This window comes from Cydia splendana, chromosome 1 (genome assembly GCF_910591565.1).
Source record: "Cydia splendana chromosome 1, ilCydSple1.2, whole genome shotgun sequence".
NCBI classification, from domain to species: domain Eukaryota; kingdom Metazoa; phylum Arthropoda; class Insecta; order Lepidoptera; family Tortricidae; genus Cydia; species Cydia splendana.
In genome coordinates this window covers 19,385,053-19,411,801 of record NC_085960.1, presented here as the reverse complement: position 1 = coordinate 19,411,801, position 26,749 = coordinate 19,385,053, and the positions used below count along the sequence as shown (strand labels likewise).

Below are 26,749 nucleotides of genomic sequence, written 5' to 3'. Positions count from 1 at the left end.
CTCTACGCGACGGTGGCCGCCGGTCGGTGAACGCTCACGCTCGGCTCGCAGTCCTCCCTCCGCTCCGACGCACAGCTGTAACGTCCGCGATGCGTTCCCTCGTTTACATCGCTGCCGCGCTGTCGCTTTCTAACTATGTCTACTCGGCACGTATACTTGGGTTGTTCCCTCACACGGGCAAGAGTCACCAAATGGTCTTTGAGCCTTTGCTAAAAACTCTCGCCGAGCGCGGCCACCATGTAACCACGGTGTCTTTTTTCCCGCTGAAAAACCCTCCAGCTAATTACACCGACGTCAGCCTCGAAGGTATCGCTCAACTTGGAGTCGAAACGATGGACTTACAAATATATGAAAACCCGCCCAGTTTTTTAAGGTATTTGGGTGTGGATGTAGAGCGGATGGTGAAACAAGCAATGGAGTTTGCGCCGCTAGCTGATATGGCTTTAAATGTTTGCCGGAAACTGGTGGACTGGCCGGCGTTAACGAGTGCCTTAAAAAAGGATTACGACTTAGTGTTAGTTGAGAACTTTAACAGTGATTGTATGCTAGGTCTAGCCCACGTTTACGGTATAAAAGCCCCTATTGTAGCACTTTTATCAAGTGGAGTGATGCCGTGGTCGCCAGGACGGATTGGCCTGGCTGATAACCCGTCGTATGTCCCTGTTGTCAGCACTGCATTTCTCGATAGAATGACTTTCATTGAACGTCTGGAGAATACATTGTTACAATTTTACTTTAAGTGGTGGTATAGATATGAAATCCAGGTGAAAGAACAGGAGATTATTGAAAAGCATTTCGGCAGGAAGATAACGGATTTGTCGGATTTGGGGAAGAATATATCTTTGATGTTGTTGAATACTTTTCACGGTTTGAACGGAGCAAGGCCACTCTTACCCGGGGTGGTGGAAGTCGGCGGTATGCATTTGGATCACAATAAGAAAACAATACCACCGGTAAGTAATATTTTAAATAGGTACTTGACCACTTTTACCTTTTGATACCTAAAGGTGGCCACTGACGAGCCTTCCAACAGTCCAAATAGCGTGGCTGCAATCCAAAATCGGTCCGTGAATGTCAAAAACGTACAATGTTTAATATTAGGATGCCGTCCATTCGGATGAATCCATTGTAACGGCATCCATTTGGAAGGCTCGTCAGTGTCCTGCTTAAGAAAACGTTGATCCCGCAATTATCATCTTAAAATTTAAATCGGGTAGAAATGAATAACTTGGGCAAATAAATAAAGCCACCATAAAATGACAACAAGCAGGATCCTTGGAGTACATACGTATATGAAGAGCGCTACGAATAGTTAAAAAGCAATTTAAAAAAAACCGGTGTGGGTTTTTAGTTGTTGGGGTTACGATGGGGTCACGCCTTGTACGATATATACCTATTTAGATATATCGTATGCCCGTACTAGGTAGGTGTATCTATAGTACTAGCGGATGAACAAAATCAGCTGCAAATGGTGTTAAAGGTATGAAAATCGGCACGATTAATCGTTAGGCCATTTGAATCAATTTGACCCGTAGCACCAAAAAAAAACGGGTAGGAGTTATGACGTCATCTTTTTTTTGTATATGGAAGAAGAAAAAAAAATGTTCAGAAACCTATCGTGTGTGGTATTAAATGAAAGGGCATTTTGAGCCGGTTCTAAAAAGATATCACATTATTTTATTTCCGTCACTTGCATTCAATTAAAATAAAAATAATTTTCAAAACATACCAAGTTTGGGCTCCTCCAGATACGAAACCGTTGAATTATTTTTTGTAAAATATACCTCAAGTAATACCCAATATCCTCATATCTAACCCCAAGAAATTAATTTCGAAAATATTTAGTTTTAGTATTTTTTTAAATTTTTTTATTATTACAAATTGTGATCTATCAATTTATCAATGAAACGGCCTCCTAGCCTAGACGATAGTGACGAGTTTTCCATACAAAAAAAAGATGACGTCATAACTCCTTTCCGTTTGTTTTTTTTTTTTGGTGTTACGGGTCAAATTGATTCAAATGGCCTAAAGATTAATCGTGCCGATTTTCATACCTCTAACACCATTTGCAGCTGATTCCCGAATTTCACGGTGTACCGCTATTACTAGTCGCAGTCAAATTGTAAGATTCGGCATTTTACCAATGGCGTCGTCATTTTACAAAGGTGAAACGGTGTAGGGTTGAGCCGGTGTAGCTTTATTTGACGTTCATAAGCGCATCGTAATATGCCTACTTGAATAATATACTATCTTTATCGCACGATGTACTAACAAAATCACCAGTCATGTTTTTGAATCAAATACCCCAAAGTTATGTTTGTTGTTTTCCCTGTAAGTACCCACTAATAAGTAGGTAAGTACCTACCTAAAGGTAAGATGTAAGATTATACTGTCATAACACTCATAACTCATAAGTAGGTAGGTATACCTACCTACCTAAAAGTAAGATGTAAGATTATACTGTGACAAACATTATGAAAGTCGCTAGGGACCTCACACCTCACACTATTGTCACTGTGACAAGGTACGATAGGGTAAGTCGGTACTGAAATTAAATTTCTTGACCTACATATTAATTGTACCTATGTGTTGTTATCATCACTTATTTAAACGGGGTTAAGAGGTAGAAATACAGTTTACAGTATAGTCTGTATCTTTAGGTTGGTATTTAATTAAAGTAAACAAACAAATTGTAAATTTTCGGGTTATTCCCACTAGTTACCACCAATTTCTTACCAGTGGTAACTACTGGGAATTTTTTCCCACCTTTTACCACTGGTAACTACTGGGAATTTTTATTTAAAAAAAACACAGTTTTACCAGTGGTAACTACTGGGAATTTTTATTTAAAAAAAACACAGTTTTACCAGTGGTAACTACTGGGAATTTTTATTCCCAGTAGTTACCACTAGGGTTGCCAGATGGTCGGGATTTGGCGGGATTCTCCCGATTTTTAGCATGTGTTCCCGATTCCCGACAAAGTGAAAATTGTCCCGAAAAACAGCTTCAAGTTGTAAAACAATAAAAGTTCCGAACTGTCGTCGAGCGAGCGAGCTGACGTAGTGGCAATAAGGTAAAATATCGTTGTTTTTAATACAATTACTTTAATTTGAATGTTTGTCTTTTTTCCCGACTTAAGTCCCAAAATCCCGAAAGATTGATCTTGTTTCCCGATAATAGCGCCTTTCGATCTGGCAACCCTAGTTACCACTGGTAAAACTTGATTTTTTTTCCCAGTAGTTACCACCAAAATATTGTTAAGGCCCCAGTACACAATGGGCCATCGCCAGCCACTCCAAGGGACGCAGCCATGCGGTAGAATGAGATAATCATAATCATAATCATTTATTTGCGATAAGAAAGGTTATATACAAGTTGTTTCTGTAAAATTATACATTTTCAAGTCTCATCTTTCTTAACTGACTATGGCAATATCACTTGCTCCCTCTAACGCATAAATGCGTCCCTTGGAGTGGTCGACGATGGCCCATTGTGTACTGGGGCCTTTAGAATTCAATACTAATAAAAACAGTATAAATAGTATAGTATAAATATAGCGTGCTGTCATAAATAATTATGTGTCAGTTAGTAATCTAGTAAACTGCTTTAAAAGTGATCAAAAATATTAAAATATTTTATTACCAATCGGGTGGCATGTGAGCTAGACCGAAAGCTCACGGATCGTGGTAGTTTTTGTCATTGTCTTATGCCAACATTAGGATTAACCAAGATGCGATGAGAGTTGTGGTGCAGAGGGAACATTAATTAGATAGCTTGGATATTATTATTATATATTTGCCACCACTAGTTCTTCCAATAAACATATTTTCAAAAATAATAAAAGTTAAATACGAATAAAGAAGTGTACGAATAGTACCTGATGCCCCTCTGGTAGAGAGTTATTACCATCCCGCTAGCGTGGGTGTTTAAACAATCGAGCTAACCAGCGTAACATGACCGAGCGATGTACTACCCGAGCGTAATTGGAATGCAAGCCTATGCTGCTTAGTCCGAGCACTCAGCCCATCCGAAGCGCGCTCGAAGCGGTTTTAATAACAACCATGCCCTTTACTTATTTAGCCTGACTACAAATTATGAATAATATTCCAGCTCTGCGTCGTGTTATAATAGAACGAAATAAAGTAGCTGTAAATAAAAAAAACCGGGCAAGTGCGAGTCGAACTCGCGCACGAAGGGTTCCGTACCATAAAGCAAAAAAAAAAACGGTCACCCATCCAAGTACTGACCACTCCCGACGTTGCTTAACTTTGGTCAAAAATCACGTTTGTTGTATGGGAGCCCCATTTAAATCTTTATTTTATTCTGTTTTTAGTATTTGTTGTTATAGCGGCAACAGAAATACATCATCTGTGAAAATTTCAACTGTCTAGCTATCACGGTTCGTGAGATACAGCCTGGTGACAGACAGACGGACGGACGGACGGACGGACGGACGGACGGACGGACGGACGGACGGACGGACGGACGGACGGACAGCGAAGTCTTAGTAATAGGGTCCCGTTTTACCCTTTGGGTACGGAACCCTAAAAACGAAATCAGTTCTGTCGGTTTTTGACTGATTTGTTTGTTCGTTTGTATAAATATGTAATTCAATTTACAGTTAATAAGATAAATTTAAACCGGATAATAAAGTTGGTCAAGCAGATCTTGTCAGTAAAAAAGGCGGCAAATTTGAAAAATGTAGGCGCGAAGGGATATCGTCTCATAGAAAATTTGAATTTCGCGCCTTTCTGTCTTTGAATTTTTTGAATTTCTCATGTCACTCGACCGACTCATATTACGCAACCCCGCAGTATGGGAGCCGGCCACCGAACTGCCGGAATTTGACACCCTTCGACCTTAATTACTCATTAGTAAAGTTTCAATTGGAACACTCACTTAATAAGTATCAATAATAATATCATCATCATCTCAGCCATAAGACGTCCACTGCTGAACATAGGCCTCCCCCTTGGACCTCCATACGTACCGGTTGGAAGAGACCCGTATCCAGCGTCTTCCGGCGACCTTAACAAGGTCATCTGTCCATCTTGTGGGTGGACGTCCTACGCTGCGCTTGCTAGTCCGTGGTCTCTACTCGAGCACTTTTCGACCCCATCGGCCATCTTCTCTGCATGTAATGTGGCCTGCCCATTGCCACTTCAGCTTGCTAATCCGGTGGGCTATGTCGGTGACTTTAGTTCGTCTACGGATCTCCTCATTTCTGATTATAATAATAATATAAGTACATACTTATATATAACTGTTACATAAGCAAACGGCTTGGTTAGGGGTCATCAATTAATTACATCACACGTTTAGGGGTGGAGGGGGTCAAGAAAATGTGACATGTTGTGATAGGGGGGAGCCAGTCACAAACTCTGTGACGTCACTTTAAATTATTTAATTCGCTGTACAGTTAAATAACAAGTTTATGGATCGATAATCATTTTTATTCGTTTAATTTTCTTTCCTTATCAGTTTTGGGTTATAAAATTACAAATATTTCTTTTTTCAAAAATATTTTGATAAAATATTAATAATAAGTACCTACAACATAGGTACTTAATTCGATTTGCCGATTTCATTGAAAAAATGTGACGTGACACCACGGGGGGAGGGGTTTGCCAAATGTGACCAAGTGTGACAAAAAACCTAGAAATTGGTGTGATGCAATTAATGGATGACCCCTTATTGGATACCGTTTTCATGATACGGCGCGGCGGCGCATCAACTGTGCAGTGTGCAGTGAATCGATATTGAACTTGAACCAAACCAAGTTCAAATAACCTCAGCTACCGTACCACCGCCCAAGTAGCACAGATAGCTCTATAACTACTCACTTTTAGTTCTATCTAACGCTCTGTGCGTATTAAGACACTTATAAGAGCACACTCGTGGTCCTACAGCTGTATAATAGATCTCAGTGATATTTATATAGCTTAGAGCTGATTAAAAGCTGCATTACGGCTCTGAAAACTACCATTAATACGCAAAGAGTGATATAAAGGTATATTTGCTACGACCCTATACAGCTTTAAGGGTTATCAAATGCTTTAACCGTTATAAGGTCTGTTTAGTGGATAAAATTACGCCATGTGCTGTATAAGGAGGTAATTGTGGACTTTTATTACGTTGACTTATTAAGGGAACACAAGTGAACTATTATGAAGCTAATAGGCGTATAATGGAACACATGTGGCACATAATACAGCTTGTCGCTTAACATGTTTACCGCTAAGCAGCTTTTATTACACTGACTTTTAAGGGAGCACGAGTGAACTAATATGAAGCCAATAGACGTATAATGGAACACATGTGGCACATAATACAGCTTATCGCTGAACGTGTTTACCGCTAAGCAGCTTTTATTACGCTGACTTTTTAAGGAAGCACGAATGAACTATTATAAAGCCAATAGACGTATAATGGAACACACTTGGCACATAATACAGCTTATCGCTGAACATGTTTACCGCTAAGCAGCTTTTATTACGCTAACTTTTAAGGGAGCACGAGTGAACTAATATGAAGCCAATAGACGTATAAATGGAACACATGGGGCGCATAATACAGCTTATAGCTGAACATGTTTATCGCTAAGCAGCTTTTATTATTCTGACTTTTTGAGGAAGCACGAATGAACTATTATGAAGCCAATAGACGTATAAATGGAACACATGGGGCGCATAATACAGCTTATAGCTGAACATGTTTACCGCTAAGCAGCTTTTATTATTCTGACTTTTTGAGGAAGCACGAATGAACTATTATGAAGCCAATAGACGTATAATGGAACACATGGGGCGCATAATACAGCTTATCGCTGAACATGTTTACCGCTAAAGCAGCTTTTATTTCGCTGACTTATTATAAGGGAGAACGAGTGAACTATTATGAAACCAATAGACGTATAATCGAACACATGTGGCGCATAATACGGCTTAGCGCTGAACATGTTTACCGCTAAGCAGCCTATTATACTGCCATTGGGACTGTCTGCATAGCGGCTGTTAAAACGTTCACAAGATGCCTTATAACTGTTTAGAGGTTCACTAGTGTATCGAAATAACGACTTGGACTTTATAGTGGTTCACTTAAGTATTTTTATCAGATATATAACAGTCGTATGCTGCATATAAGAATTTTAACGGTTCACGTTGCTTTTTAACATTGACCGCCATTTTATTGTATATAACCTATAAAATTGAAATTGCTTTTCCAACTTTTAAGGGTAACAATAAGGTTTTGTGCCTGAGTTCTTAACCTAAATCATTAGTTTAGTACTTCCTATAACGTATTATTAACTTTTTATCTCATAATTCTGTCCAAACCACTGAAATAGTTTTTACACATGGCTTATTTATATCATTAATTTAAATAAATACTGATTATTTTCGTGGCGCACTGAAATTTTCTTAGATAATGTATATATATAATGTCAATAAACTTGCATTCCCAAACATCTTTCTCGCATTAATATATAAAACATAACATTTAACTAAACACTTTAACAAAATGACTTATGGTGTCGTTGCGCTTAACGTTTTTGCTTCAATATAAATATGTTCACCTCTGCGTTCGTCGTCACTATACAAAATTTAATAGCTGATTTTTAAGGCAGAGGTGTAAAAGTATGTTATTAATTATCTTTTATTCAGCCCAACGTCAATCTTTCCCGGTATTAGGGCGCACATGTGACATATTAGCTGAATAAAGGGTTACTGGTGGTCTCTTACCCAGTCAATATACACCTCTTATAACTCCTGTTACCCCTTATAATTCCGTTAAATTGCTGCTACAACGCTCTTAAGTAGCTATGTGAACTTAAGGCTGCCTAATTTGTGCCCATTTAAGAGTTATAAAAGCTGAAAAGACGCTTATACAGCTCTTATGCAGCTTTTATATTCCAGCTTCAAGCGTATTCGTACTTCATTATGCGGCTGCTATACAGCTAATCTGTGCTACTTGGGCGCCAGCACCGTTTACTTTTACTCGCGCGTAGAACGATAACGGACCATACATTCATCGTTTTCTTGTTAGATTTATTATGAGATAAGGATGACTCACGTTAGACCGGGCCGGAGCTTCCGGAGCTTACTTTTCTATGACATGACAGGCGATCACGTGATGCTTTCCATAGAAAACGATGCGCCGGAGCACCGGTCCGGACACGGCCCAGTCTAACGTAAAGGCTCCTCTTCACGTTGGGCCAACGCCAACGCCAACGAGGCACGCAGCCATGCGGTAGAATGAGATAGCAATATCACTTATCGCATAAATGCGTCCCTCGTTGGCGTTGGCGTTGGCCCAACCTGAAGAGGAGCCTTAAGTCATCCTTTAAACTGGCCTTGACAATAGCAGTAGGTTTAATACCTAATACTGTGGTTGTTACTTATTTCGATCAATGCTATGCCTTCAAGTGGCGTTCAACCCGTGAATGGTCAGATCGAAAAGCAATAAACTGGCGGCTAAATTAAAGTAGTATAACCCATAACCGTTAAAAACCTATTTACTTTTTATGAGGTAATAGTAATAGGTATTACTTTCAGTTTCGCTATAGTAGCTAGCCAACGGTACTTGCCGATTTGACGCTCCAGTTTCCGTACAATTATTGCTTTCGATATAAGTTAGGTATTTATAATATAAGTAAATAAAAACTTATGAGTAGGTAAGATACCTACGGGACATCCTAAACTATAGCTACCTACCTTAATACTAGGTACGTAGTACGTAGTGGTCCTTTAACGACCTCAAATAACCTTAATAATACTAGATTAGTCCATCAATCTCTTGGTAATACGTGTAGTATAGTACATTGTGCAACGTGGGGGGTAAGTGAGATCTTGTATCGAGGTCAATGCCGAGCCGCAGGCTGGCGGGTATTAAAGACTCGAGCTTACAATATTCTTACCCCCGGAGTCACACACAATGTTTTTCATCACACTTGCGAACAAAAACTAAATGTTAAGCGAAATAATTCTTAAATACGGTATGATATCGTGCTAATATGGAAGATTGATAGAGAGCTCTCTACACTCTTTTAGGAAACAGATAACATTTAGTTTTGTTTCTAGGCGAACAATTGTCATCTTGGCTAGGCCCCACTAGCCACTTAATCAATTTTCGTAAATAATACAGGAAAGGTAATACCTACATATTTGCTCATTAAATCAGAAGAAAGTAAAGCTCAAACCCACTTTACCTGCTTAAAAATTAAGCAGGTATCTAAATTGTATGTACTTACAATGTTCATCAACACATTAAAATATAGTTTTATATAATATGTATGCTAGTTTTAAGGTATTTATGTATGGGCCATTAGTTGCCTGAAATAAAGATTTTCATTCATTCATTATAAAATGGTAGGTATATTATTATAAATGGGTGTGTAATGTTTATTATAATTATAAAAAAAACTATCATACATTTGTTATAACGCCATTTGATATATTATTAGGTATATGTTATAATGCAATTTTTATTATATGTTTCCTTTATTATATCGTGATTTCATCTAAACTGTAATTGAACTCATTGATATAATGCCGAATGTAATATAATTTTCAATTAGTATATATACATGTTACATAATGACATTTGTTATATTATATTTTTGTATAACGTAATACTTCATACAATTGTATCAAGTATAAATACATATATTGTATAACATTTTTTGTCATATTTAATTTACTGATAACGTTTTACTTACTTTTTATAACTAGTACGCAGCCCTAATGCTTTTGCTAGCTATTTTTTTATTCTAGGGAGGTCGCAGTTCTAACCTAACCTAACCAATTTTTTCACGGTTTTCGTTCTGCGGGGGCCGCAGTTCAAACCTAACCTAAACCACTTTTTTGCCAGAGTATTTTATTCTACGGAGGGTCAAAGTTCTAACCTAACCTAACCCTCCTTTTGATAGGTGGTTATTCGTTTATGCGGAGTCACAATTCCAACCTAACCTAACCTATTTATGTCATGCAACTATTATGCCACACTAAATAATTAAATAATTATGTGATGTCACTTGTTATAACAAATAATATGCTTTAGAGTATGTAATAATTATGACAATGTATATTAGACGAAGTGTAATGATACGTTATGACCATTATACCAATAATAACATTATGTATACCGTTAATTAAGGTATTACGGTAGTATATATGCCATTTATTACGTTATTCAAAATAACGATATATCAAACTATAATATATGAAAACTAAATATAACAAATGTAATGCATCCATTATAAATAAATAAAAATTAAATAAATATTATACGACATTTTTACACGAATTGACTAAGGGCCGGCACACATACCCACGATACGACGCCGTATCGTGAGACGACGCGACATCGTCTCACGTTGCGACGTCGTGTAACGTTACGACGTCGTATCGTGGCGCGATACAACATCGTGTCGCGGCACAATACGACGTCGTGTCTGGACATTTTACGACGTCGTGTGACGTTGCGGCGCCGTAACGTGGAAATCTACGATGTACATTGAATGGTTCACGACACGATATCGTATCGTAGTTTAAGGGCCGACACACATACCCACGATACGACGCCGTATCGTGAGACGACGCGACATCATCTCACGTTGCGACGTCGTGTGACGTTACGACGTCGTGTCGCGGCACAATACAACGTCGTGTCTGGACATTTTACGACGTCGTGTCACGATGCGGCGCCGTAACGTGGAAATCTACGATGTGCATTGATTGATTCACGACACGATATCGTATCGTAGTATTAGTCGACCACAATCAAACTACGATTCGAAAGTACCGTTAGCACAACAAATTAATAATTATACTCATATGTCATATGCCTTCATACTACAAGTCCATGCACTTTTTTTTTCATAATGGCGTGACCATTGGGCTCGCAAGACAGCTCGCAAAGGCTCTAGTAGATAATGGCAATGACGGTAAACACTGTAAACAGTCACTACATGCATATATTTTAGCGCTATTCTTAATACATATTATGCTTTTTTGGGTTTCGTACAAAAAAGGTGGTTCCGTACTAAAAACCCTTATGACTCTGTCTGTCTGTCACGTCTTTCATAACATATGAATCGCCATATCTGTCAATAAAATATGAATCGTGGAAAATCATTGATTAAGAATTTTCCACAAATATTGAATTATTTGTATAAAATGACGGTAAACACTGTAAACAGTCACTACATGCATATATTTTAGCCCTATTCTTAATACATATTATGCTTTTTAGGGTTTCGTACAAAAAAGGTGGTTCCGTACAAAAAACCCATATGACTCTCTCTATCTGTCACGTCTTTCATAACATATGAATCGCCATATCTGTCAATAAAATATGATCGTGGAAAATCATTGATTAATAATTTTCCACAAATATTGAATTATTTGTATAAAACCGTTTAATACAAGTAATTCAATATTTGTGTAATAGACAACTGTATTTTTTTGTTTTCAAAGCATTAAATCTTCTTCATACAGGAGTAAGTACCTACCTATTTTCATTTATCTGCACACTCTACCATTAAGGGCCACTTGCACCATCCCACTAACCCGAGGTTAAGCGGTTAAACCGTTAACCCAGTGTCAAATTATACTGGTAACCATGGTAACATTTACGGCATGTTACTTCCATGACTTTGAAAATATAAAAAACTATTGCAGTTAATCAAGATATAAGGATTGCAACAGACATGTTCTTGTTTTGCTGCTATTACCTCTAAGAAAGTTTACTCACTGTTTACGCCGTAGGTTTTTACGACACGACGTCGCAACGTTATACGGCATCGTATAGTGCTCACGTTACGACGTCGTAGGTTTCTACGACACGACGCCGCAACGTGACACGGCGTCGTATAGTGCCCACGATACGACGTCGTAGATTTCTACGACACGACGTCGCAACGTTACACGACGTCGCACCGTGAGACGGCGCCGCGTCGTCCCACGATACGACGTCGTATCGTGGGTATGTGTGCCGGCCCTAAGCCCCACGGTAAACTCATGATGAAGGCTTGTGTTGTGGGTACTTAGACAACGATATACACGGTGTGGCCTGTAACACGAGCAAAGAATTAAAACATAGATTGTACTCCTCAAACGGTGACACTTTTGTTCAACAACTTTTAAAAATTATGAAGTATTTAGACTCCCTATTTTTCATACAAAATAAATATTGTCTTCAATGGACGCCATCGCCACGCCATATTATTGTGATTGACGTTGCATGTCACGCCTTAAACATAACAAAATTCGCAATACATTGCGTCTTAGAATAAACTTTAAAGTGTAATAAAAATTAAACCACAAGTTATTTTTAAAAGTCGCTGAACAAATGTTGGTCAGTATGAGGAGTACAGCCTACAGTTTAATTTATTGCTCATGTTACAGGCCACACCCGGTATAATATATAAATACTTAAATACATAGAAGACAAACATCAAACTCAGGAACAAATATCTGTGCCATCACACAAATAAATGCCCTTACCGGGATGCGACCATCGGCTTCATAGGCAGGGTCACTAGTGTCACTACCCAAGTACCCACTAGGCCAGACCGATACGCGTGTGCAAGCGTACATCCTACAAGGTAGAGGTACGAATTACATGATGTGGTGTGTCAGCTACTGGTACCTACCTACCTACAATATAAACCACTAAGGAGTTAGACCAAGATAAGTCTGCAACGATTTTCAATCTCGTACCTCAGGCAACTCAGCAAGCTTCGTTGCCTAAAATACGGTACTCGACTGAAAAGCTCTCTATTATATCACGATTGTATAAAATACTAAATTTTATTAAGTAGGTAGTTAAATGCGCATAGGAAATTAGGCACGCTTGTAATGTAAGGTATTTTATTACATTTAACAAGGTTATTTAGATTTAAAAAATGTTTGCATGTGGACGTTTATTATGTTCCTATTTCTAATCGATTATTTAATGTGTAATGTTATGAACCATCATATACCTACAATACATACATGTATTATGACTATTTATGACGAATTAAAATACTGGTGCAAATATTGAACGTTTAATTTCTTTCACTTCAGCAGCTCGAACCAGCGTGCTTAATGGCTCCTGTTCACGTTGGGCCAACGCCAACGCCAACGAGGGACGCAGCCATGTAGAATGAGATAGCAATATCACTTGCTCCCTCTAACGCATAAATGCGTCCCTCGTTGGCGTTGGCGTTGGCCCAACGTGAAGAGGAGCCATAAAATTAAAAACTCAACACAACTAGTCTATTTAAAGCGCGCGTCGTCTAGATACGAATTTAAAACGCTTATTGGATTCATCCGAAAATGGTTACGCTTTCGACGGGTATATGTGTGTCATTTTCGATCTTTGTTAAGAAATGTATTGGAACACAGTTTTTTAGGCGAATTAAAGAATTAGGTACCTACTATATATGTAGATGACTTATGTGCGAAGTAGCGTTATTTCAATCGTGTAGTGCCGCGTAAAAATATGATTATCAACTGCCCAAAAAAATTTATCCGGCTGGAATTGGCCTGTTGGACATTACTGGGACTCCAACTCCATCTTTGGAAATGGGTATAGGATATCTATGGATTAGTGTGGAGTATGACGTCTGACGTATTGCTTATGGCTTTGTTTTCTCTTAACTATGTTGTATTTTTCCTTCTTATGTTCTTATTGCTGAGGAGAAAAGTGGTATGTGCCAACAAAACCATATTTTTTTACAATTCATGCCTTAGATCCCCTAGCCATTTCGCTCAATATAATTAGAATCACTCGCTACTCTCGTGAATCAGGTTATTTGCATGTTTCGCTTTGCTCCGAAATCAAAATTGGCACTGGCAGCAAGAACTGTTAAATTAAAAATGTTTTAGAACAGAAAAAAATGTCAGATAACTGTACCTACTAATATTGAATTGAATTGTATTGAATCAATCATTTCTGATTACACAGATCCGTAATTTGATCCAAGAAATCACTTTTTATTTCAATATGTGGTACGAGTAGTACCTAACTGTAGTAAGCTACAGAACATAGCGTGATTTGTTGGCGAAATGTTACGTCGCGCCAATAATGATTAACGGCTAATTTTAACTGGTATATTTAGGCTGTGTAGACCTAGCAGAGCATGGAGCATGCCAATGTCGAGCATTCTATTTTAGAATACTCAGTAATACTGAGAGCTCAAAATATCATCAATAGCCACTACGATATTAGATACTATTGTTTTTTTGTGTTATCTTATCGCTCGACGATATATTTTCGGGTCACATACTGTGGACCATATACAGGATGGAATTTTAACCACCAGCCATACTCTAGTCTACGTAGTGACTTTATAGGTCATACTGAACAACTTTCATTATCGGACCAATGCCGAAATCGCGAAAATAAAGTTGGCTGTCCCATAGAAATCAGCGGCATCACATCAGCCGGAAAAACAGACAAATTTGTTTTCGCGATTTCGGCATTATAGGTACTCGAAGGTTAGCTGGAAGAGATCCCTTATAGGGATAACTTCGCCTTTGTACTTCCATTACTGTAATTTATTTTTGTAAACCTGTGTTGTGTACAATAAAGTGATTACTACTACTACTACTATGTATAGTCCCATAGTAAAGGTTGTTCAGTATGGGCACTACGTAAAGTATGGGCTGGTGGTTAAAATTTCACCCGTAGTTAAGGGCTGTTATGTTCGTTTCAGTATATCGAGAAATTTCTGAACGAGTCTTCCGAAGGCGTGGTCCTGTTCAGCTTCGGCTCTCTGATCAAGACCGCGTCAATACCGAAGTACAAAGAGGAGATCATCATCAACGCCCTGTCCAAGCTGAAGCAGCGGGTGGTGTGGAAGTACGAGGAAAGCGACGAGGAGGGCACCATCACTGGGAACATCATGAGGGTCAAATGGATACCGCAGTCAGAGTTGCTGAGTGAGTAACCAATAACCATGTTTGAAAATGTGCCAGTTCCAAAACTTGTATTCCTATATTTCCTATCCCTACCACGCGCAGCGCAACAGAGCCAATTATAAAGTTGTCTGACTTCATTCTTGTTATAAAAACTTTTTACAAAAAAAATTAAACCGACTTCAAAAAGGATGAAATAAAATATTATCCTTTTTTATGTATATGCGTTACCAACTGATATGTTTGAAGTCGGTGCCAAGCCAAATTTTGAAGCATACCATGACTTTGGTGTGATTCGATAAGGATTTACCTACGTTGGATTGCCTTACACGACGACAATGAACGTACTTTCTGTAGGTACAGTCGACGTTAAAAATATGTTTACACTTTTCGCCTTATTACAAAGGAGTAAGGTGCAAAAGTGTAAACATATCATTGACGACTGGACCTAAGAACACACCTCAGAACACACGATCAAACCTTCTTGGCGCAGTCCGTAGCATGTTTGTCGGCACATTAGTGTAAATATAAATGCATTTTTATGCCGTCGTATTTTTTAAAGAGCATTTCTTACTAATGCTCGAACAGTCTATAGCACGCAAATGTGGGATTGGGACTGAGTTATTTCCCGTCCCTCATCCAGAGGACTACATTTCAAAATATAAAACAATTCAAGGAATTTACCTTCTTGCCAAATTTCACCTAAAGCGGTTCAGTTGTTTATCCATGAAAAGGCGACAAAGAGGCAGACAGAATTCTTTACACATTTATAATAGTTATTAGTACAGTTCTAATGGGATTTATAGCCATAAAGCTGATTATTTTTGACTGGTATTGTTACTACTTGGCTTGGCACCGACTTCAAACATATCAGTTGGTAACGCATAGACATAAAAAAGGATAATATTTTATTTCATCCTTTTTGAAGTCGGTTTCATTTTTTTTGTAAAAAGTTTTTATTTTACCATTTTTAGTTTTAACGCATTGTTAAGAGCGCGACGCATGAATGAAAAACAATATCATGTTTTACACTAAATTCGTGTACCTATTACTTAAGTAAATATGTAATTAGGAATTTTCTCGAGTCCGTCTGGGAAATTATAGTTCCTGTCAACTAAATCCATCCGCCCGCCCCGCCACTGACCCAATCCCTCAGCCCCCCGATCACTCAACCTCACAGCACATCAACTCCTGATCCAGGAACCCCTCGATCCTGAACCAGCAACCCTTCAACCGCCATTCCCCGACCCCTTAATCCCTGACCCCTTAACTCCTAACCCTAACCCCCGATCAGTAGCCTTACCAGCTTACCACGAGTTTGACATTGATATATTCGCTAGCATGTGTGTAACTTAATTACTTGACTTACTTCCTATGCATCTCGCTCGTACTAACCTTAGTGTGAGCGAGATGCATAAAAAGTTACATTTAGATACATAAGACGTTAGCGAATATGTCAATGTCAAACTCGTGGTAAGGCTACAGTTGCAGTACATCAAATTGGTGGTTTTCGGAAGCAAATGCTCGAGTTACTTTAGAAAACCCCGAAATCACTTAACACGTGCCTTTAAAAATTGAGGAGTTCCCTCAATTCCTCATGGATTCCATCATCAGACCAGAACCAAAAATAATACGGAAACACCTTGGAGGTAACTTCTTCCAAACAAAAAAAGAATTACTCAAATCGGATCACAGATGCCGGAATAATCGCTGAACATACTTACATTTAAAGAAATCATCATCAGGTCTACTTCATCAAATTGGTGGTTTTCGGGAGAAAATGCTCGAGTTGCTTAAGAAAACGCCCAAAACACCATGCATGTGCCTTTAAAAATTGAGTTTTATGCCTCAAACAATACTGTAATCTTGTAATAAATTGCATACTTGTAATCAGTCTTATATAATGAATAATAAGCAGAAGATATTACGATCTCATCATACTTGACCTTATTGATAACCTATTCACCACATCACGCGTTTTGTGGTGTGTGCGTGATTATACTGATTATAGATATTCGATTATGGGGAATTGACATAACAACTACGACATGATATTCTAAGAATAAAGTTCTTTTGCCGTGTATTGAACGGTTCCTGGAGAAAAGATCAGCAAACCAAGTTATACATAGAGTTAGACCAAGAAAAGTCTGCAGCGATTTTGATAGTCAAACAGTGCAAGTGTTATTTAATACATCATAATTTCACAGAAATTTGACATTTAAAACAAAACATGCACTGCGTGGGCTTTGAAAATCGCTGCAGACTTTTCCTGGTCTAACTCTTCCTATGTCGTACTTGTACATAGTTACTTAAATTTTATTTAGGTCCATGTAAAGATTGCACATAACAACATGAGAAAAGCAATAACGTTTAGATCTTACTAGTTATAAAGCGGTTTCCCCGATAGACAAGTGGCGGATCATAAATATACATTTTACAGTACATATGGTGCTACTTTACCGCCCTAGGGCCCGCCCTATTGTCCTTAATCCGATTAAGGACAATACGTGCCTATGGCAAATATTTAAAGGGTCATATGTACCTACTGTAAAACGTTGTACAATACACGTGCGAAAAGGTAATTTTCCTACTATTCGCACTTGTATCATATAATGTACTATTACAGTACATATGGTGCTACTTTTCCGCACTAGTGCGGCACTTTCCGTGCGTATGTCATGTAAAGTTTAAAGGGCCATAATATGTAGGTCCCTAATAGTACCTACTGCAAAACGTTATACTTACCAAGTTATACGATACAAGTGCAAATAGGTAATAAGTTAATTTCCTCTTTTCCGCACTTGTATCGTAAATAACTATTTCACCACACCAGGCAGTAAAGGCTCTCATGATTTGCTCAAAAACTGATGAGAACGTTGCATTTTATCCACATATGTGGCAAAAGTAATCAAATGCAAATGCATGTTGAGTTGTTTCCTTATGTTAATGGCTAGAGTTGACTAGGTAGAATTGACTTTTATATGATGATTTTTAATGACAAATATTTAATAGGGAACATTAATTTTGAATTGATTTTGTTTGTTATTTGACAGTCATACACTCGGTATTTTCCTTGCGTTGGTGTGGTGAAAAATGTTAGGTTTCACTCGATGGAAACATTTGTTTCATCCTCGTCCCTTGAAACTCTCGCAACGCTCAAGATTTCACTGTAAGAACTACTCGCTTCGCTTCAATTTATTTACGTCATTATTTCATAGAAATTTGAAGTTTAAAATAACCCTTGCAATGCGTGTGCGACCAAAATTGTTGCAGACTTATCTTGGTCTAACTCTAGGTAGATTTATTTATCTACTTCGTGATCATACACGACTAATGTGTGGTTGGAGGCAAACGCCTGTACGGCTTCTATCGACCATTACACATACATTTGTACCTATAGCATTGTTTGTAAATTATCGACGACACCACTGACACATGAACCTGATATGTGTCTATACCTACTAAAAGTATCCGACCTCGATCGAAAGAATGGAAATGATATATGTTAATAGCTAAATACTTATTTGAAATTTAAGCTAAGTATTCAAAAACCGGCCAAGTGCGAGTCGGACTCGCGTTTCTAGGGTTCCGTACATAAGTCCGACTCACGCTTGACTGCACATTTCTAATAGGTTTTCCTGTCAGCTACAGGTAAAGAACTATTTTGTTTGTGTATTTTTTTCAAAATTTTAGACCCAGTAGTTTCGGAGATAAAGGGGGGGGGGGGAAATGGTCATTTTTTGGCTATTTTCTTAAATAACTTCGAACCTATGTATTTTAAAATTATAAAAAAATAATTTACATATGTGTACCAAATTTCAACTTAATTGGTCCAGTAGTTTCCGAGAAAATAGACTGTGACAGACGGACAGACAGACAGACGCGCGAGTGATCCTATAAGGGTTCCGTTTTTTCCTTTTGAAGTACGAAACCCTAAAAAGGAAGAGGTTCTCGATTCGAATGTTTCAATTTTGCGTCGAAACCCTACAAGTTATTATATTCTTTGGTCGAAAACCCCGTCAGAGAAATCTGACTTTAAAGTTCTGTCGTACCGACATAATATGTACATAAATACATATATCTATAAGGATTTTCCTCGCGTTGGTGTGGTGAAAAATTTTGTGTTTCACTCGGTGCCAAAGTTCATTTAACCCTCGCAACGCTCAAGATTCCAGTTTTCCATAATTGAACCACGAGCGTGGTTCTATTTTAGAATTTTTTGATTGCTTGGGCATCAATATAGTACCTATTAGCACGAGGAGTTAAACAACTTTGCCCTTTTGTAAAAGAAGGTACCTAACAATTGTGATCACTAGAAGTGAAGTTAACTTAAGTGTGTTTAATCAATATTTTCAGGGCACAAGAAAGTGTTGGCGTTCATAGCGCACGGAGGTCTGCTGGGCATGACCGAGGCGATATTTGCTGGCAAGCCAATGCTAGTAGTGCCGTTCTTTGGAGACCAACCACAGAACGCAGCGGTGGCCGAAGCAGCTGGACTGGCCAAGGTCTTGTCGTACGCGGATTTGTCGGAGAAATCAATGCTTGAGGGGCTGCAAAGCGTGCTCAGCGCAGAGTAAGTATATATATACACCTACCTATCTTGATTGATGGACAATTGGGCATACTCTGACCATTGGGTGTATAGTTATAATCATATAAGTATATAGCATGGGAATGTCTTTGATAGTTACTGGGCAAAACCTCAGCTGCCACCACGGAAGAAAATCCCAACTAAGTACCTACATATATACATCGTATTGTGTACGGAGACATAATTGCATGACATTACATCACTTCCTCACGCGTTGGTTTCTGCAGCAGCGTGACTTTCATTATGACAAATAATATATTATATTATGTACCTAGGTAGTATCTAATAACGTAACCAATGTATCTAACCATTATAACCCTCACGTTTCCTTGCTAATTGTTATGTGTAATTAGGTGCTTTATTCTATTTTTACCCTGCTGTAGACTGTAGACATTACTGATAATAACTCTGCCGTTCTAACCCATTACGTGTGTCATTATGAAACTCTTATGGACATGGTGTTTCTGCAGATTTGGTATAATTTACTCTAATTTGTAAAAAAAATATTTTAAGTACCTCTAGGTATATTATACAAGGTAGGTAAGGTTTATTTCATTTCATAAAACCAATGGATGGAATGGGACCAATGAGGAACCAATAAATGGATGGAGTTAGAAACGTATCGCAAGTATGAGTAGCGTAGAGGATAACATACTCGTACCTATATTGCAAACATACAGGGTCATTTTTGGACCGTTAGCCATATTGTGCGAGGTGATTAGGTAGGTCATACTGAACAACTTTTTCTATGGGCCCAACCCCGAAATCCCAAAAAAAAATTTGGCCTTCCCATAGAAAACGTCGACATCCACTCGACCAAAATGTATGAAATGGCCAAAAAATTTTTGTGATTTCGGAGTTGGTCCCATAGAGAAAGTTGTTCAGTATGGCCTACCTAATCACCTCGCACAATATGGCTAACGGTCCAAAAATTACCCTGTATAGTGCAAATAATAATATTCGATTCTAAGTCCACCTAGCTCTAGTCCAATTTTATTGACGAAGTATAATTAAATTTTGGTCTTATTTCCTTTTATTATAGGTAGGTAATAATTCGCTATTGTGATATAAAAATGCGATCTTTCGACGTAAAATAAACGTAGGTACTTACCTATGTAATATAAATGGTCATTTTAGTGCAATCAAATTTTTCGAAGATTATTAACATGAGATGTGAAGTTAACTTCTAGTCGCAGTCAGGCAGGCTTCGGCAGATCTTGTATTTATTACAGTGCCAAAGTTAATCTGTTTATCTCCTGATTTCAGAATGCGTATCAGCGCTCGTTGGGCTTCCGAAATTTGGCAAGACAGACAAAACGAGCCGCTGGATACAGCGGTCTACTGGACGGAGAGGGTGCTCCGCTGGGGGCAGCAGGCGCCCCTCCACTCGGGCGCCAGGCACCTCGCCTTCCACGAATACGCGCTACTCGACGTCGCTGCCGCCTTGCTGGGGACCATCGTGCTGTCTATCCTTCTACTACATTACACAATCTTCACCCTTATCCCTAAAACAATAAGTGCTAGTTTCGGTAAAGAAAAAAAGAAGATTCATTGATGTTTAACTGTGGTCCAGGGTCCGGGTGACGTAATAGGTAATTTTAGTGATACCTACCTATTTAGTCTAGTAACACATTGTTACTTAGGTAAGTATGTAAAATGTGGGATGAATTATAAAATTTACCTATATTTGAGTTGTCTATGTTCACGCGACACAGTCAAATTCATAGTCTGTATTATATAAAACGCTTCAATGAATGTAGGCGAAAATGATAATAGATCTGCCGTCCCAAATGTATAAAAAATCTTAATCGTATAAAATTTATTGCATCAATAGATAGATGAATATGCCAATGTCTATTTTACCACTAAAGGTACTAAAATTTTATATTAAGAATTAACAAAACTGTCCCAGTAAATAATAGTTACCTACTTATATTTAATGTTATTAGCAGAATTGTGTAGTGTGTAGGTGGATAATCGTTAACTTGTGGTCTCGGTTAGATATTAACCAGTTCCTAATATTATCTTATACTGTATATTTGAAATTTACGCGCAAGAAGGGTAGATAATATTAAAATAAGTGTATTGTGTTGTGATAAAAATATTTTTACAGAGATTTGTCTTCGATTATATATGAATACATTATTCGAACGTAGCAAAACTAGCAAATTTATACCTACTGTAGACATATTTTTTAGACTTGCTGGTTTGTTTGAACATTAACTGTAGACGACTGTTGCCTTATCAATATCTAGGAGACTTGGTTATCTCAATTAGAAAAGCGATGAGTAATTGCCGGTTAATGTAAAATAACTAAAATAATATACTAAAAGGCTTTCATTAGCTGATGCAGCATTCTGATGTCGACACAGAGAATTAAATTAGTATGTACCTAGGTGTTAAGAGCCCATCAACGTGCACACTAGAAATAAACATGATTATTTAAATTTAACGAAAGATATTTAAAAAAAGGGGGCCGCTACGTACTATTTTAAATTTAAATTGGTACTCTTTGAATACATTAAACTAGTTTTTATGTTGCTGGATTCATCGATCTATGAACTTTCAGTTTTCAAAACAAAAACGGCCGTTTTAACTTTGGACACATAGATTGACGAATCCAGCAACATAAAAACTAGTTGGATGTATTCAAAAGGTACTTAAATACAAAATACAATCATTACAGTAATTACCTATATGCACAGAATAAATAATAGTACTACCGTACAGAGAGGAAACTTCCTACAAAACCGAAGTTTGCCAGCGGTTCAGGGTCGAATCATGCTATTCCTTTCTAATATATGGCACTTTCCCTTTCGGTTATTTAGAGTTGTCAAAATTCAAGCCATTATCTTATCTGTGGTCGTGCACGCAAAGGGACGTCAAGTTGTGTCAACCCTAATAATTGCTCGGAGCTATGCTGAGCCGAGCGGAGCAGAGTTTGACCGAAGTCAGGAGTTTTGCACCCCTGATAGCGGCCCCCTTTTTTAAATACCTGTCGATAAATTTAAATAATCACGATTATTTAGCAGTGGCGCTAGTGTGCACGTTGATGGGCTCTTAATGATAGTTTAAATATTCAACCAAGTCTCTTTCTTCTAGGACCTAGTCTCCCCAATTTGCCTTACATTAGGTATGCTGTTGTTGCATTTTCATCATATTCTTACAGTCGGGTACTACCTAACCAATCTAACCATAGGTATTAAACAAAGGGGTCTTCGGTCCCTAGTAAGTAGTTATAAGCACAATTTTCAATCATTTAAAATTTCTAACAATACATAAGGTTTACTCGGGTAATTCCGAATGTCGAAAACCGTCGGATAATTCCGAAAAGAGACTTTTATTATGATGGAATTAAGGGTGATTTTCATCTGAATTTCGGAATTATCCGACATTCGGTAATACCCGAATACACCTTATAAGCAAATACCTGACCAGCATTTCCAGTTGGTTCTGCTTCTATAAATAAAAATAAACACTTAATAGTTTACACCTTAGCCGAATTATTTATAATGATGTTTTGTTTTTAGGTAGTAACATTATGCCAAAAATAAAAAAGGGATACCATTTATTGTCTTGTCTTTCAATATCAATTTATTTTTGATAAAGTAACACTTCATTTCAGTAAGCACTGGCGAACGAAAAGCATCTTAATATACAACATCTAAATACTCAATTGAGCCTGAGCGTATATAGTGAAATCCTCCCATCATTAAAATTTTCAAAACAATTTAAAAGTTTCCTTTATTACAAACATACGGAATACATGAAATACCAATTATATGTAAATAAGCATAAAATGTCGAATAAATTTCTCTCTAAAGTTAACCCATGTTGAGATACCATTTGGTACCAGTACAGTATACAGTAAACACTCCATACAGTATGTTTTTTCAACCCTTGGCTATATTTTGTAAGTTGAATATATATGTCGGCGGCCGATCGTAAGATCAGGCATATCGTGAAATTCCTAGGCATATCGTGAAACGTGAAAATCTTTGACTCGTTCCCTGAGTCGACGGAGCCCCGCTACGCGGGGCTCCTATTTCTGGGCAGTTTGCCCTTCGGGTTTAATGTGACTATCGTCAAAACATTACACAGGAACATTACGATCTGCCTGATCTTACGATCGGCCTACCTACGACATATAGACCGTACAAACTGAGTAAATGGGATCAACCCTGGAATCGTGATATTGCACAATATACTACTTCACAGCACCCACTCGGAAAAGCTTTCTTTATTATTCAAAATCTGTGTGCAAAGTTGCATTTTATATTAAAGTGCAAAGTAATTAGATGCAAATTATAAGATGTTTCGTAAGATGATAGTTGTTCAGCTAGTATTTTCCTTGCAATGTTGTGATGAATTTTTATGCTTCACTTGACAGCAATGTTCACCTTATGTGCCTTGAAACTCAGCAATGCTCAAGATTCTGCTCATGCTGGACCTCAATATGAGAATGAGGGGTAAACAACAATTTTGCTCTTTGTGAAACCAATTACTATTGCTATGGCTACTAAACAAGCAAAGCTGCAAGCAACATAATGCAAGTTACTCAAGCTGCTCCATTTGTAACTTTTTAATTTTTATGGGCAGAATCTGTACCATTTCCTTACACAAACTGTATTCTTCTTGCATCATTGAAGCCGCATCAGGGTCATTAGTACAGATGTCCACAACAGCCTGGTATGAGTCAAAACTCTTCTGAGCATTTTCTAGTTGAGTGTTCTTATCTAGAGCAATTCTCTTCATACTATTTCTACCTATAAATGCATATGCACTTATTACAGGCCTTACATGATCACTATCTAGTTTAAGCGGCATTTTACCATTTTTATCCTTTACTGAGTTGATAAAGTGATCATACATCTCAATACTCTTTTCACATAGTGCATTAATTTTCTTCAATGCGTGTGGGGTAGGTCTCTCATTGGAATTATTTAGCTTTTCCAATTTTATATTGAGTATATCAGTGTAGACTTCTCCGAGTTCATACCACAGTTGTCGACAGTACTGTAGGTAGTATGTAGGGTTGATTTCTTTGATTAGTTCTTCCAGCATGTCTATACGCCGCTTGTGCATTTTGGCGCGTCTTTCATCATCCTCTTCAAAAAATGCCAGATATGAATAAGCTTGAGAATTGTCTTGAACAAGCTCTATGTAATCCGATGCTAATGTATCCAATTTATAGTATTCTTTAGCTTTATTTAACCAGCTCTGGCAACTTAGAAACACTTCTCTGGCATCTTGGTAAGTGAGTAGGACCTTATCTGTAATTTTCTTTTCATATGCAGACACATCCAGATCAGGGAATATTAGGTTTTTAATGTCTCCATCACAGATATTTCCTTCATCTTCAAGTTTCAAATTAGACATGTCTGAAATAGGAAGAAATTTAATACAAGATTAAAATTAGTTGATAAATTAAGATAAATAGCAACAATAACAATAAGAGGTATCAAAAAGCTTGCATCCTTTTGTCAGATGTGTGTGGATTAATGGAATGGAATCGAATGCAATAAAAAATAAATACATAGACAATAATGGTTTCAAAATAAGAGTGTTCAGAGTTATATACTTAATAACTGCATTATTGTGGTGAGAATCGTTTCCAGAGGTAAAAGGCATGGTACTTGCAATAATGAAATATATTAATATAAAATCCAAAATATCAAAACTAACCAGTTACAGCATCAGCGCTCATTTCACTGTCTGTCATCAACCTAGCCTTTGAGGCAGTCATAAGCAGCAGGCAATACTTTGCCCAGCACCGAGCCACATCTGCTGATCTATGTTTAAATGTTTCCACTTTAGCTAAAAATGCATCATCATTACTGGCTGACTCCATCATTTTCTCCTCATACTTCTCAAGGATTGTAGAAGCTGCTGCTAAGTGATGTTTTGACTGGTAAAAACCATTCTGCTCAGCAAAGAACTGAGACAGTGTGGCAGAATTTAAAGCCCAATCTATGGGCTCATAGTCCAAGTACTGCAACTGCCTGCGCAGAGTTGAATGACAGTACACACCTGACTTCAAATTCTCTTTCAATGTACCATACACCTGTGCCAAGTAGTACAGGGTCAATGTATATGCTTTCTCCAGCAGCATAAAATCCGATACAGGAGTCTCCTCAAAGTTCGCAATCATTTGTTCAATAGGCAAAGGCATTTGTAAAGTACATTTGAAAGATTCATACAGTTCTTTGGCTTTAAGTAAAAATACTTTAGCTGTTTCCGGATTATCTCTGCTTGACCATAGAATGCCTAAATTATTGTAAATATTTAGCACAGTCGTAATGACCTCTGGTTTTAAAGAATTTTCGGAGAGTAGATCCACTGCTTCTGTAAGAACCTTTTCGCTGGCCGTCAATTCTTCCGTGTCCATGTTAATGATGCCGATGTTTAAGAGAACCGTTCCCAGCATCGCATCCAGCTTTACCCTGTCCAAATCGGTCTGGGACCTTATTATTTTGGTAAGAGATTCGCGCATGGTCAACAATAACTCTTTGGCTTTGTATTTGGAGAGATACGGCTCAGTTTCTGGGTCATTTTTGCTCTCCTCGTCGAGTAACTTCCTTACTTTATAATAGCTCTCTTTGAAATCGTTAAGCACTTCTTTCTCAGTCATATTTTCTGCCGTTTCCCCCATTATTTGCATATCACTTTTTCAAATTCAGTGTGAGGACATAGTATGCGACAAGATGTCGATTATTCCATAAGATACACGAATGTTCACTTTATTTACAAATTAAGTCTTAACAAACGAATTATACCAATGTATATCAATTAGTTCCTTTACTCTTGTTAAAATTTTGTGGTTATTTTGGTCTCAATATCAATAGTATTCATTTACATTATCAATTTTGACATTCGTTTTTTTTTAGTGCAACTGCATTAGCTACTTGTGTACTTGGATGAGATTATAAGCCTCTACAGACTTTGCAACAAATCGGATGTCATTTGTCGGCTAAGCTAAAAGGCCTGTTCAGGTTCAGACGGTATGAGCAAATCACCAATGAGGAGGCACACTGAAAGGTTAGGACAGATGTCGCCACTGCTGCTGGCTTACTTTACGTTTTGCTGTCAAGTGACAAGTGCGAATTTTTCAATAATACTTGCGATTATTAAAGTAAAATGTATTCATTTATGACTGTACGGAAACTGCAAACCGAGCTTCGAAGGAGAAATGCTACAGTTGGTGAAAAAAAGGCTGATTTGATACAAAGATAATCACTTAATATATTTGAGGTTA

At 37.8% G+C, this 26,749-nt stretch overlaps 2 protein-coding genes across 2 annotated transcripts; one reads left to right on the top strand and one right to left on the bottom strand.

Moving 5' to 3' along the window:
• LOC134791723 (UDP-glucosyltransferase 2-like) lies at positions 1–23,066 on the top strand. Its single transcript, XM_063762846.1, has 4 exons — positions 1–953; positions 14,702–14,927; positions 19,260–19,476; positions 20,761–23,066. The coding sequence occupies exons 1-4, from the start codon at positions 90–92 to the stop codon at positions 21,047–21,049; spliced, it is 1,596 nt and encodes a 531-aa protein (XP_063618916.1). The 5' UTR covers positions 1–89; the 3' UTR covers positions 21,050–23,066.
• A 158-nt stretch (positions 23,067–23,224) lies between these two features.
• On the bottom strand, positions 23,225–26,194 carry LOC134791682 (KIF-binding protein-like). Its single transcript, XM_063762779.1, has 2 exons — positions 25,180–26,194; positions 23,225–24,875 (listed from the first exon to the last, which is right to left on the bottom strand). Exons 1-2 carry the CDS (start codon positions 26,153–26,155, stop codon positions 24,049–24,051), a joined length of 1,803 nt encoding a protein of 600 aa, XP_063618849.1. The 5' UTR covers positions 26,156–26,194; the 3' UTR covers positions 23,225–24,048.
• Between the last annotated feature and the right edge of the window lie 555 nt (positions 26,195–26,749).

Coding starts and splice junctions, on each gene's coding strand:
- LOC134791723 (XM_063762846.1), top strand. CDS start 90: ATGCGTTCCCTCGTTTACATCGCTGCCGCGCTGTCGCTTTCTAACTAT. Junction 14,928..19,259: donor ACCGCAGTCAGAGTTGCTGA/GTGAGTAACCAA, acceptor CAATATTTTCAG/GGCACAAGAAAGTGTTGGCG. Junction 19,477..20,760: donor CAAAGCGTGCTCAGCGCAGA/GTAAGTATATAT, acceptor TCCTGATTTCAG/AATGCGTATCAGCGCTCGTT.
- LOC134791682 (XM_063762779.1), bottom strand. CDS start 26,155: ATGCAAATAATGGGGGAAACGGCAGAAAATATGACTGAGAAAGAAGTG. Junction 24,876..25,179: donor GAGCGCTGATGCTGTAACTG/GTTAGTTTTGAT, acceptor TTCCTATTTCAG/ACATGTCTAATTTGAAACTT.